The 13,784-nt window shown below is 47.5% G+C and overlaps 1 protein-coding gene across 1 annotated transcript; it reads left to right on the top strand.

The window, feature by feature from the left end:
• Positions 1–9,955: 9,955 nt before the first annotated feature.
• Positions 9,956–12,737, top strand: LOC129530279 (testis-specific Y-encoded protein 3). The gene is made up of 6 exons (XM_055377138.1): positions 9,956–10,464; positions 11,072–11,149; positions 11,282–11,393; positions 11,495–11,640; positions 11,748–11,829; positions 12,525–12,737. Exons 1-6 carry the CDS (start codon positions 10,111–10,113, stop codon positions 12,539–12,541), a joined length of 789 nt encoding a protein of 262 aa, XP_055233113.1. The 5' UTR covers positions 9,956–10,110; the 3' UTR covers positions 12,542–12,737.
• The last annotated feature ends 1,047 nt before the right edge of the window (positions 12,738–13,784 follow it).

Below are 13,784 nucleotides of genomic sequence, written 5' to 3'. Positions count from 1 at the left end.
TCTTTTAATTAATCCATAATTGTATGTGTGTGAAATTAGATAAGGGGTTACCTTTTCTTTACTCGATTTGATGGAAAGCCAAAAAAATCTGTCAACCTTCATTTCAATTAATCCAATGCCATTAACTGCTGGTAGCTTCATTCTCCTTGTTCTCTTATGGCAACCGGAAAGTTAATTCTCGCTCTAATTCAGCTTTCAAGGTGCGATCAACAAGAGACTGCCATCTTGCTGTGGATTGTGACCTCTGACTCCACCTCTGTCTTCCTATTGCAGTCCTACCTTTGCATACGTAATAAACTTTGTACGTGGTTAAAAGGATAAAAGTTCAGTGAAATGTCAAGCCATGCTGTGAAATGTTCCATTGTTTCTGTATCTCTAATTGTAATTTCATGTTGTAGAGGCAAGAAAAACAATTCAATGTTTTTCTTAGTATTCAATCCAATGCACTCTTTCTTAATAATATTGCAAACACATCCCTTCAAGGCACTGACATCTAAACATGGTTGGATGTCTCAAAATCTCTTCTCATTAATAACCATTATGTTAATCACTGGTGCCCACAACTGGAATTGGACTGTGAAAATACCCTGGTGGAAATTGCTGTAATGGCTCAAACAACTGGAATGACTATATTTTTACCTGAAAATATCTGATGAGCATAGACATGTGATGTGTACATGAAGATATTGTACATTAACAACATACCGTCACTGCCACTTAATTGTAGGTATCCCAAACCTTTGAGCCAAACGGAGCTCAGGTGCTCCCACAAACCAAGCTTTTTCCTCCACAGATTTCTTTCTACGTCAAAAAGCCACAACTCCAGGCCTGGCCTGGTGGCTCTTGCTTGTAATTTCTACATTTCGGGAAGCCGAGGTTGGTGGGTCACTTGAGGTCAGGAGTTCGAGACCAGCCTGGGTAACATGGCAAAAACCTGTCTCTACAAAAAATACCAAAATTTGCCAGGCCTAGTGGCACTTTCTTCTGGTCCCAGCTACTTGGGAGGCTGAGGCAGGAGAACTGCCTGAACCTGGGAGGCAGAGGTTGTATAGTAAGCCAAGATCAGACTACTGCACTGCAGCCTGGATGACACAGCGAGACCATGACTCAAAAAAGAGAAAACAAAAATGGCGACTCCACTTGTTCACTGGTTGAGGTAAAAAATCCTGGAGTTGGCTGGGCACGGTGGCTCACACCTATATTCCCAGCACTTTGGACTTTGGGAAGCTGAGTCGGGCGGATCACATGAGGTCTGTAGTTGGAGAGGAGCCTGGCCAACAGGGTGAAGCCTGGCTTCTACTAAAAGTACAAAACATCAGCTGGGCTAGCTGGGCGTGGTGAGGCATGCTTGTAATCCCAGCTACTGGCGAGGCTGAACCTGGGAGGTTGAGGGTGTGTTCAGCCAAGATCCTGCCACTGCACTCCACCCTGGACTACAGAGCGAGAGCACCCTGTGAGAAACAAAGGTGAAGAGAACAAGAAAAAAAAATTAGAAAAATAAGACCCACTGCAAAAGTTTGCCACAGAAAAGATTAAACATTTCACCAACTTCTATCTTCTATAATGGAAGCCAAGGTTATTTGGACCAACCCTCCTGTCTTAGTTCATTTTCAAACAGCTGATAAAGACATACCTGAAACTGGGAAGAAAAGGTCTAATTGGAATAACAGTTCCACATGGTTTGGGAGGCCTGAGAATCACGGTATAGGTAGGAATAAAGGCACTTCTTACATGGCAAGGCCAAGAGAGAATGAGGAAGTACCTAAAGCGGAAACCCCTGAAAAACCCATCAGATCTCGTGAGACTTCTTCACTGTCACAAGATTAGCGTGAGAAAGACCAACCCTCATGATTCAATTACCTCTCACTGGGTCCCACCTGCAACACGAGGGAATTCTGGGAGATACAATTGAAGCTGAGATTTGAATGGAGACACACCAAACCATGTCACTTCCCAAACAACTAAAAATTCCCAATAGAAGAAACATTAATTATATCAAAAAGTGGCGGACCAAGCAGGAACTATTAGCCTCATATCTCAAGAAAGACTCTAGTCAAGGCCTAGGGACTACTCATGAAAAGAGTTTAATAGCCGACTCTCTCCCAGTGGATCTGGATTCCACCGGACTGTATCTTCACAGTAAGGGTGAAACAGAAGTAAACCCATTCCTATTTCCAAGCTCAAGGAACTTTGGTCAAAGTTCTCTTGGAGCTGAGCAGGACAAGGAGGCAAACAGAGAAAATTTGTGTCCCTGAGAAGTCATGGCCACAGGCTGGCTATCACACAGATTGTCAAGCCAGTTCCATATTGCATGGGTATTACGGAAAATCTCAAAACACACATTTGTGTGTGGGTTGTCCCAGAGTAGCAGGATCTGGCAGAAGGAAATTTCCTTCTAACCCTCAAAGAATCCACATAAATCTTGTTACATTTGGGATTTTACCATTTGTTTCATGAATGAGAATGGACTTTAGCTTTCATATCTTTTTCTGCACTCAGTTTATGTCTTGTTGGCATCAAAGTTCTGCTTGCCTCACACAAGGAGTTTAGGATTTCCCCTTTTTTATTCTATAGAATTCTTCATATATATTGAAATGTTCTGCCTGGGGAAAAATTCTGAGCCTAGTGTTTTACCTCTAGGAAGAATCCTTTATTTCCTTGAACATTTATGAGACTATTCAGATTATATATGTCTTCTTATATCAATTTTACCAAGCTATATACATAGAGTATATTTATCTTTATATAATATGTAAAGATAAGATGTAAATATAAAATATTTAAATATGAAAATATATATAGAAAGCTATATATATATGTCTATATATATAGACAGATTATAAATATCTGTCTATTTGATCTAAGGTTTGAAATTTGTAGGTTAAGGTGTTAATGATATTTCCTTATTAGCTTCTTAATCTATCCTGTATGTATGGTTGTATACCTTTTAAATTCTTGTTTTATCTGTGCTTTCTCCCTTTTTTTCTAAACTTGACTGAGGGTTTCATTGTTTGTTATATTTCTCCAACAACCAAAGAGTGGCTTTGTAGGTTTTACTAATTTTGTCTACATCATTATTCCCACACTTTAGTTTTTCAGAATTGATTCTGTTGTTTCTTTTCTAATTCTTTGGGGAAATATCTACTACATTAATTTTCAAGTTACTACAGAAATATTTTTCTATAAACTCCTATTGTAATATCAGTTTTCTTGCTACTCACAGATTTAATCTTTAATATTGGCGGTATCATTACATTCTAAGTATATTTCAAATCCTAGTATGATACTCCATGAATTGCTGAGAAATAGTGTGTATAATTTTGTTGTTCTATTTCCACTTAATTTTATTTTTACTTCTGCTAACTCAGTTGAAAATTCTTTACTAATTTTTAAAATCCTTGAACTCAAGAGACGGAGGTTGCAGTGAGCTGAGATCAGGCCACTGCATTCCAGACCGAGTGACAGAGTGGAACTAGATTTCAAAACAAAACAAAACAAAACAGTCACTGGAAAGATAATAAAATACATAAATGTGGGATGTAAAATGTAATCGTGATAAAATAAACTGAATTTTTTGTATAAGTTATACATACAAATGTAATGACAAGACAGTGATAAGACAACTCATGGTCTTATCTCCATACTTAGTGTCTACAAGTAACATATGTTCTTTAGGATAGTTATAGTCTGTTTTCTTTCCAGGAGAGACAGATGAGAATGCAGAAATGTTAAAGTGCAAGTGATGGAAGCTTCCAGCTGTGCCCACCTGTAACCTGACATAGACAGTTCCACTGTTTGCTTCATTACTCAGGCCAAAGGCTCTAATGCAAATGTGGTACAGAGTCACATGTTTTTCTATCTACATGACAGAAACTATAACTTCATCCCTACATAAAAGGCTATACAGCATATGCCTAAATGATAAATATAAGTGAATCACTGATCAGTAGGAAACCATTTTAAAAGTCTTTCATTACAGAACAAAATCCCTGAAAACATTTTCTTCTCAATCTCTGAGTTTTCTTACCTGGCTTATTACTCTCTAGCCATACTAAAGAGATAGTATGCCGCTCTTCCAACAAATTAGACATTGTATATAATTCCTGTAATCTAATAGTAGTGCCTGTACACCTCAGGCTTTAAAATGACTCCAACCTTTTTCTGTTTCTCCAATAAAAATAACCTTTTTAAGATTTACTCTTCAGTAATTTTTGGTAGTAATATTTTTGAAGGTATTTGACCAGGATGATTTGCCTATGTACTTATGTGACGTCTCCCTTGCTTCTGAATACATAGTTTATTACCCACTGATTAGATCTAAGTTTAAGAAGTTGGAATAGGGATTTAAATCTACATTCTACATTTGAATTTACAGGAGTCAGCGAGTCCAGGAAGTGCCTTTATGCACAGACCAATATCTGGCAATGGCACTAGGGGACAAATAAGCTTTAGCAGTCTCAAAGCCCTGGCTACTACAGTGAATCCACCCTTCTCCTGGATCTTACCTACTTCAGCGAAAGAAGGCCACCCACTAAACCAGGCCCTTGTACTTTGGGGGGAAACTCCTAAGTCCTCTAGTCTCCTCAAACAGACAACCAGGCTGCCAATTTCCACAATAATAATTTCTGTAGCACTGAGTCTTTGCTAGCCTAGTAACTATAGCTACTGATGCTACAGTCTGGTCCCTGTATGATAAAACACCAGAGAACAGAAACAAAAATATTCACTGAAGCCTTCTAAAATCTCTCTAAATATACGTTCAATAAATATGGATTTTTGCAGCATGACTGCTTTCAACTTCCTGAATTAATGCTTGGCCTTCGACTGTTTTCATTGTTGAAATTCTTTCAAAAGTGTACATTTAACATGGAAGTGAATACAGAATTTCATGTGTCAGCAACTAAAATGTTCAAAATGATGCAAAATACAAATATGAAACTGTATTTGTGAAATTTACCATTCTTTCAAATTATATCTTCATACCTACCCAGGCACAGAATTTTTTATAACTGTCTGCATGTTCTCCTCATGTGGGGTAAAAACATCATCAGAGTTCTTGAGTAATTTATGAAAGACAGAATGGCAATACTGTACAAGGTTAACCTATACACAATACCCGTATTTAGTGAATGAATAATTAGTTTTCAAAGACTACTAAAGTATGGAGTAACTAAATGCAATATAGTAGTTCAATAATTCTAAAATACGTGTACATGAAGAAAATAGAACAATGATTAAAATACATAAACCAACAAATGAGGCTGGGCGTGGTGGCTTACACTTGGATGCCCAGCATTTTGGGAGGCCAGTGCAGGTGGATCACAGGAGTACCAGACCAGCCTGGCAAATATGGTGAAACCAGTCTCGACTACAAATACAAAAATTAGCAGGACATAGTGGCATGTGCCTGTAATCCCAGCTCCTCAGAAGCCTAAGGCAAGGGAATCCTTTGAAGCTGGAGGGAGAGGTTGCAGTGAGCCGAGAGTTTGCCCCTTCACTGCAGCCTGGATGACACAGTGAGACTCCATCTGAAAACAAACACACACACACACACATACACCCCAAAAACTGATGAATAAAAACAAATCCGTATTCAAAAACATGCTCACAGGCTAACTCCCATATCTAACACACACACACACACACACACACAAACACACACAAAATTCCTTGAAAACGAAAGTTCCACAAGGGGCACTAAGAAAACAAATTTAACACCCACCATGTAAAGTACAAAGAGTAACCAGAAAAGAACCACAGGGGAAAACAATTCAAAGTTTACAACTATCAACCCTAAAAGAAGCTGACTCAAAAACTTTCTAGAGGCCATGTCCTTGTATTCCAAAAATGATCATAAAAACTGGCAGGAGTAGAAGAATAAAAATGCATCTTAAAACTTGCTAAACACTTCAAGTCTCCCATAAGAATTGTAATGGAAAATGGATCAGTCGGCAGTTTCTTCCATACAATTATGAACAAATTATATTTCTTCATACTTAAATTTGTTTTTTCAGTATTCTAAGGAATTAACTTTTATATTAATAGTAGGTGATGTAAGAAAGCAGGTCTTTATCAAGATACCTGACACTGGATGTCCATACCATTACTCAGGTGGGCCTTAATTCCCAGCCAGATTCCCTCCCCGGACACGCACTGAAGGTCCCCAGCCATCTGGCAATCTCTTCACATTCCCAGCCCTGGAGGTAGCCCTAAAATACATGTACCTGAAGAAAATAAAACATTGCCTCACAATGGAGCCCAGTGTGGTCCTCCAGATTCCTTGTGAGGTGGACTAACTTATATGGGAAGGCAGGGCAGTGGGAGATTGAGGATGGCAGAGAGGATAACACATGTCAAGGCAGCCGGGGTCATGGAAACAAAACATGACTGGCCTGGGAGAAACACTGTGAAAGGACATAGACCTAAGTGGGCCTCAGGTGGACATCCTCATGGAGAGGGAGGGGGCCCTGGTTGACCTCAAAATGAGCCCCAGGTGGTAGCAGGTCTTACCGCAGGACAGGGAGCTGGCGAGTGATGATGAGACAGCTATCCCTTTAGCTCTGCTTGTCATCCACTGACTTTAGCCACACATGCATCATAGTGGCCTCAGGAGCCCCAATCCTGAAATGTGGGTGTAACATGTCCCCGATGGGCCTCTCTCCCCCAACCCATGGATTGCCTGGGATTGCTCACTGCAGTCTCCTCCAGGATCCTTGGGTTCTCCATGTGGGGCCCAGATCCAGGTCAGAAGGCCTCTCAGTTCCCAGCCCTTCCCAGCCCAAGACTGCTCGCCTGGCCTACTCTCTGTTCCACCTCTAAGGCTGACCCTCTCTCCATGGGATAGAACTGCAAGGGATTGAGCCATAGGCCCTGGCTGATAATCTAGGGGACTGCAGAAGTGGGTCCAGGACAGTTCAGGTGACAGTTTAAAGCCAATTCCCCAGAGACCAAGGAATGACCAGCTAGGTCCTTTCCCATGATGCCCCACGGCGAACCCCACCTCAGCAATCCTGCCAAAACCCGGGCAGTCATTTTCAGCCAAACAGCTGAATAAGCTCCGGTAGAAGGTGTACTGCCTGCAGTTGGAGGCTTGACCTTCGTGATCCCAGAACCGCTGGACTGCAGTGGAATGAGACACCCTGTAGCCTGCAGGGAGAGGAGTCAGGAAGGTTCATGCCAGTCCCACCCTCCCACACACCAGCTCCCCTACCATGCTGGGAGGCATTCCTTACCCAGCATGCCAACACAGTGCTCCTTCATGATGATTTCACTGTGGAAATAAAGGTTGGGATGAAAGGAAATCATCCTGCCACCGGTAACCAGGATGGCTGAGTTCCTCCACCTGCCTGATCAAGGAGAAAGAGGATGGATTCAATGGGACCATCTCGACTAGCTGGGCTGAAGTGGCCTACTAGCTGTAGTGAACCATGAGTTTCCCCTTCCCAGCTCTCCCACTGAGACAACCCTGGTCCCCAGGGGGACCTCAAACTGACTCAGACACTGGACTCCTCCCACAGACCCAGACTCCCAAGCCTGACCTGCAAATCCATCATGTAGCAAAGCAGGACTTCAGCATGCTTTCTGACCGAGGCCGATATCTCCTGTGCCAACAATCTACCTCTGGGCAAGAACTCTCCAGACGATTGGGTGGGCAAGCCTCGTGACGCCTTGCAATTTTGCAAGAGTACAGACATTGTGGAGCAGGGCCATCTCCCAGACATTTGGCCAGTCACCCTTCATTGTCGGGCCTCTATCGCTATCTGGCAAGGAGGCAATGCCCCAACTGTGGTGGTTTTTGGAGTGGGTGGACCCCGGCCAAGACGGCCTGGGCAGACCAGAGACGGGAGGCAGAAAAAGTGGGCAGGTGGTTGCAGCTGAGGGACAGGAGGGGCGGGGGGTGGTGTGAGGCAGCTGCTTCTCTAGGTTTCTGAGCTGCAGCAGGCCTTTCTGTGCTGGGTGCTGGACATGCTCCGCTGATTCCCGGCTGTGTGGTGTCCTCTTATCCTAGTCTCCCTGAGGGGCGGGCCTGTTCACTTGACGGAAGCCTTGTAGTTAGAAGCGACTGCAGGGTCGTGCCTGGCGCTCTCCAAGGGAATTGCGTGGGTCCAAAGGAAGTTATACAGGCTCAGGGCCTACACCCGTTTGAGTGCAGTGCCTGCAGTGCGAAGAATGCGTATCTGCAGAGCTGGTGCCTGCCGTGAGGTGGTCGGCAACCCCATGCGCCGCGAACCCGTCTTAAGCACCTCGTGTTTCTGGGATGAGCCAGCTGGAAACAGGCACGGAGAGCAGGGGTGGTTCAGTGGTTGGCAATGGCATACAGATTCCTCGTCCTCCAGGGACGTTCCCAGGGAAACGTGTCCTTCGAATTTGGGCTGTGCGCAAAGGGACTTTGGCGCCGCGATTCTCCCTTGTCAGTGCTGGCCTTGGCTCCCCTTCCCTACCACGTGCTCCCAGGGCTGCTACAAGCGAGCTGCCCTCACAGCTGCAGGAACGTGGCCTCGGCTACCACGCTGTCCCCCCATCCACTGCCTCCTGGATGACCCCACGCGCCTCCCACCTGGCTCGTCCCCCCAAACGGCCCCCATACCACCTGAAGCCCGATGGCTATCCCCTGCTGCCAGCGATCCCAAATCGGCAGCCGCAGGGATATGGCTCTGGCCCACAAGGCGGAGATGGTCTGTGGCCTGGGGCATTCACGGAGCCCAGCTCCAAGTGAAGGTCCTCCAGCGAGTCCATTGACGGCCCCGGTGTGCTCGCTCCAGGGCCAGGCTGTGCCCGCTGGCCCTCCTTATGCCACCCCACGTCGGGCTCCACCTCAACCACCACCTCCACCTCAGCCATGATGTCTTCCACCTTCAGCACCGCCTCCTCTTCCAAGGCCGCCTCCTTGCTCTGTACCCCGGCCGTCCTCTCCAGCATTGCCTCCAGCCTGAACACGGTTTTCTCCTGGGTGCTCCCACAGACTCTGGGCCTGCGCAGCCCAGCCCAGCCCATGCCCCGCACCCGTAGGCTCTGGGGACCCGCTCCCCAGCAGACCCGCTCCCTGAAAGACCCACGGCCCTCGCCCTGCTGAGAAACTAGTCCCGCACCTACGTGGACCCAGGTGTCCTGAGGAGCTCCTCTGGACCCGCAGATCCCGCACTGGCCATAGGGCTCGGGTCCCCAGCAGGCTCAACTGCGCACAGCAGCTTGGGAGCCAGAGGCCCCGCCCCTGGGCTTCCAGAGCCCCAGCAGCAGGCACCGCAGCCGCTGCTGCGGCTGCGGGAGCCTCTGGGTCGGCAAGGCAGTGCACAACAGCGTGCGCGCAGGTCGACAATGGCCAACCCTGGCGGCTGGCCTCTGGTGTGCCCAGGGCATAGGACAAGAGGCCCTTTGGAATGCTCCTTGGAGTACAGCATCCTCAGGGAGGAAGCATGGTACTCGGAGCCTCTATTTGCCTCAATCTGCGAGAGTGTGTGCCGGGGCTCTGGCCTCTACAGCAGATCAATTCCACCTCAGCACAGGCAGGCGACTTTCCTCCCACGTGCCCGCCCCGAACACTTCCCCCAGGACACCCCTGCCGCCCTTGCCCCAGCAACCAGAGAAGAGTTCTCTGGATCTGCAGTATTACTTCCGTACCATCTACCTGGCCTGCCTAACGAAGAGAGATGATTCCTGTGTTCGTGACACATAGAGATGTTCATGGCTTGCCACACTCAGAATGTCAGGGCACAGGGCTGCCATGGCCACAATTCCAAAGGCCACGCAGCCCGCGTGTGCCTGGATGCCGAGCTACCCAGCCCAAGTTCCAAGGGCTTCTCGGAGGAGGCTTGGGCAGGGAAGGCGGGAGGTGGGGGACTGGAGATGCAGGCCCGCCAGTGGCTGTGCCGCCCAGGGAGACGCCCACCGCCCTCCCATTGATTGGCCACGACGGGAGGAAGTCTGTCTGGTTGCGGCCCCTTGGCCCTTCACGCGCAGTCCCTTAGGGGGCGCCTGGAAGCCCGGCGCATGCGCCCTGAGGGCTCGCTGACCTACCGGGTGCCATAGAGGCTGCGGCAGGGTTCCTGTGGCGTGGGTCGGGCAGCACAGGCCTTGGTGTGTGCGAGTGCGGAGGAGGGCATCGCCTTCAGGATGGAGGCTGTACAGGAGGGGGCGGCCGGGGTGGAGAGTGAGCAGGCGGCTTTGGGGGAGGAGGCGGTGCTGCTGTTGGATGACATAATGGCGGAGGTGGAGGTGGTGGCGGAGGAGGAGGGCCTCGTGGAGCGGCAGGAGGAGGCCCAGCGGGCACAGCCTGGCCCTGGGCCCATGACCCCAGAGTCTGCACTGGAGGAGCTGCTGGCCGTTCAGGTGGAGCTGGAGCCGGTTAATGCCCAAGCCAGGAAGGCCTTTTCTCGGCAGAGGGAAAAGATGGAGCGGAGGCGCAAGCCCCACCTAGACCGCAGAGGCGCCGTCATCCAGAGCGTCCCTGGCTTCTGGGCCAATGTTGTATCCTTCTCAGTGTTTCTTCGGCCTTTCTAGTGGAGAGGTGCTCTCGGGGAAGTGTAAGTAACCGATGGGCAGCTCGGCGTCGATGTGACTCTTTGGGGAACAAAGGGGAGTTGCCACGGACAAATGTGGCTGTGGAAAGCCGGAGCAGGCGTGGGTACTATTGTCCTGCATGCGGCAGAGAAACCCTTGGTGATGCCGAGCAGCAGACGTTTGGGGCATCTTTTTGAAGAGCAGAAGCGAGTTCAGACCAGAAGAGGTTTTTCAGTGAATCAAGCTATTTTTAAGGGAGTGTGATTGCTGCCCCTTGCTAGTGTGTTCTGGGACTGGGCGTCTTCGGCTATAAGCAGATTGTGCCACTCCTCAGACACCAGCAAGTCTCTGCAAATCGCGCCTCCCCATGTCAGTGCAGTCAGCCTCAGAATTATACACCCTCTGTGAAGGCAAGAGGCCTTAGTTTATGGGGAGGGGGAGGCGAAAGGAGATCATACATGGAAGCAGATCTGAGAAATTCCCTACCCCAGCCTCTGGGTGCTCTTAGGCCTTCTTCCCTGTTGCTGCTCGCTTTTCCTTCCATCGTGTGTAAAGTCTCTTTGACCTAAATCAGATTGCAAACCACCCCCAGATGTCAGCCCTGATCACTGACGAAGATGAAGACATGCTGAGCTACATGGTCAGCCTGGAGGTGAGGCCAGGAAGACTGAGGCTAGAGGGTTTAGCGGGGGAGGGTAAGGGAAATAATTCATTCCTGTAAGCAAGAGTGGGTGGGCACCTCACCCGAAAACGTATTTAAGCTTTCTCCACCTTGTCCTGACAGGTGGAAGAAGAGAAGCATCCTGTTCATCTCTGCAAGATCATGTTGTTCTTTCGGAGTAACCCCTACTTCCAGAATAAAGTGATTACCAAGGAATATCTGGTGAACATCACAGGTGACAGGTGGCTCCCAGGATGGGTAGTGGAAGGAAGATGGTGGGTGGATCATTGCCAATGTGATCCAGCCCCCTTCCCACAAAAACTCCTGTCTCTGTAGAATACAGGGCTTCTCATTCCACTCCAATTGAGTGGCATCCGGATTATGAAGTGGAAGCCTATCGCCGCAGACACCGCAACAGCAGCCTTAACTTCTTCAACTGGTTCTCTGACCACAACTTCGCAGGATCTAACAGGATTGCTGAGGTGAGTCCTCACTGGGAAACATGAGAAATGACCCCGGTGTGTTCCCAGCTGCTTGGTTCACCTTTCTGAGCCCTGATGAGGCCTTTCCCGATTGAGTCCCCTGACAGATCCTATGTAAGGACCTGTGGCGCAATCCCCTGCAATACTACAAGAGGATGAAGCCACCTGAAGAGGGAACAGAGATGTCAGGTGAGCCGTTAGTTGGAACTGGAGCTGTTTGATGCCCAGTATAAGGGGGTTGACACACCGGTCTATTCAGGGAGCCTGGGTGCTCATTTCAGAAATGTAGAAATTGAGGCTCCTTTCGTACATGTAGAAATTCCTTGAGAGGAATACAGAGAGTGACAGAATCCAGGACATCCGTGGCATTGGGCTGAAAAAGGCACATTAGAGACTGCACTGCAAAGCAGGTTGTAGCTGTGGGGTCTTAAGCCCAGGGAAGCATCGTCCATTTCCAGAATCACTGAGAAGGAAAGCTGAAAATCATTCACTTCAGTCTGTGGCACTTGATTCCATGGCTGTCAACCCCACCGGCACTCATCCTACCAATCCCATAAGATTGGGCTCCCTGAATGTGCGTCCCGGTCATCCTTACCCCAAACCACAGAGGACTGTTTAGATTGATGGATTTCCTTAAGCTGTTGCCCCATCAGACTTCTGTGTGCTTTTAGTGTACAGTGCGTCTTGTTAGCTGACTCCCCTCACAGAGAATACTGGGAATAGGGCAGGGATTGCGCAGAACAGTTTGTAACACATGGTAGGAGGAAGTTTCAGAGAACACAAATGGGAAAGGGATATCCTTTTCTCAGCGGGCCCCACAGTTGAAACATTTCAAAGTTTGGCTCAGAGAAAATGCGTTTTGACATGCGTTTGTGTTTCTCTAGGGGATCCCAGATGTTGAGTTGAATACGATGGAGCATCAGACTTTACCTAATACAGCAGAACTCCTGAAAAGTTATGACAGTATGCAGGATGGCAGTACTCAGCATGGTCTTATGCACAGGAACGTAAGGAAAAAGAGATCGAGTCACAAAAAGTCAGACAGGAAGGGGGGTAAACTTGGATTGTATGGAATGAAAAATAAACATTCTCAAGGATGTGTGACTCTGTGTCTGTGTGTGTGTGAGTGTGTCTCTGTGTGTGTGTGTGTGTGTGTGTGTATGTTTATCCACTTTATTCGGGTGTCATAATGAATTGATCGATCCATGTGCTTTATTCTCTTCATGGAAATAACCAGTCTGCGTTGGAGCTGGGCCTCTAAAGTTGTAGAGTGAATGGGTGTGGGATGTGTTGAGATTCTTCCTACAGGACAGAGTGGGGGAGGTAAAAGCAAAAGACAGCTTAGTTGGAGGCTTACTTCATCCTGTGGAAGCAGAGATAGTTCAAGGAATGGGGTTACTGGGTTTCCAGGGCCCAGTTTGCTGGGACCTCCAAAATCCTTCATTTTGGGTATCATCATACACAATAGATAAGCACAGGATGATGGAAATCTTAAAGTTCACTTTCGTGTTGAATCCACATGTTCTTTTAAAGGTGAATGCGTAATCCTTTTCAGGGACAACCAGCCTCTCAGGACTTCTGAAACATCAACGTGAGAAGAAATGGGCATGTAAGGTGTATGGAGGGACTGTGGGAAAGTTGACAGAGGCATGTGGGAAGGCATTCAGGATACGCTTTTGGCATAGATGACTAAGGGAAAACACAAACTTACAGAAGTGAGGGGAAAGGGGGTGGATTAGTGGAATATAAGATTGTTGGAGAATCCATCCATGGACTCTTGTCACTTGATGACCCAGGATATGGACACTCTTGTTGACGTTTACATCTTTAGTTGTTTTAAGCTTTTCTCCAAGATTCTGTGTTAGGTGAGGAGCCAATAACGTATGTAGCGAACAACACTACGAGTGCATTTTGTGCTCTTGCAAAGTCTAGTGAGGCTCTATTCTCCCTCGTGATTGGCACTGCAGATTGTATCTGGAGCCCAGGGCCCTTTAATTTTCTGTGGCCTCTTCAGCATACTTTGCCTAAGGTTTAGAACGTAAAGTGAATATAGTTGTGGAGTATGTGTTGCAAGCCTCACAGAGGAGGACAAAACATACAGCTTTCATTCGCCAGTGGGAGGCTGCTTCCCAGGAACACCTGTG

The sequence above is a fragment of the Gorilla gorilla genome, chromosome Y (assembly GCF_029281585.2).
Source record: "Gorilla gorilla gorilla isolate KB3781 chromosome Y, NHGRI_mGorGor1-v2.1_pri, whole genome shotgun sequence".
Classification (NCBI taxonomy): Eukaryota; Metazoa; Chordata; class Mammalia; order Primates; family Hominidae; genus Gorilla; species Gorilla gorilla.
Note: the sequence above shows the minus strand (reverse complement) of the source record. Positions and strands in the feature narration are given on the sequence as shown.

Coding starts and splice junctions, on each gene's coding strand:
- LOC129530279 (XM_055377138.1), top strand. CDS start 10,111: ATGGAGGCTGTACAGGAGGGGGCGGCCGGGGTGGAGAGTGAGCAGGCG. Junction 11,150..11,281: donor GCTACATGGTCAGCCTGGAG/GTGAGGCCAGGA, acceptor TTGTCCTGACAG/GTGGAAGAAGAGAAGCATCC. Junction 11,641..11,747: donor GATCTAACAGGATTGCTGAG/GTGAGTCCTCAC, acceptor GTCCCCTGACAG/ATCCTATGTAAGGACCTGTG.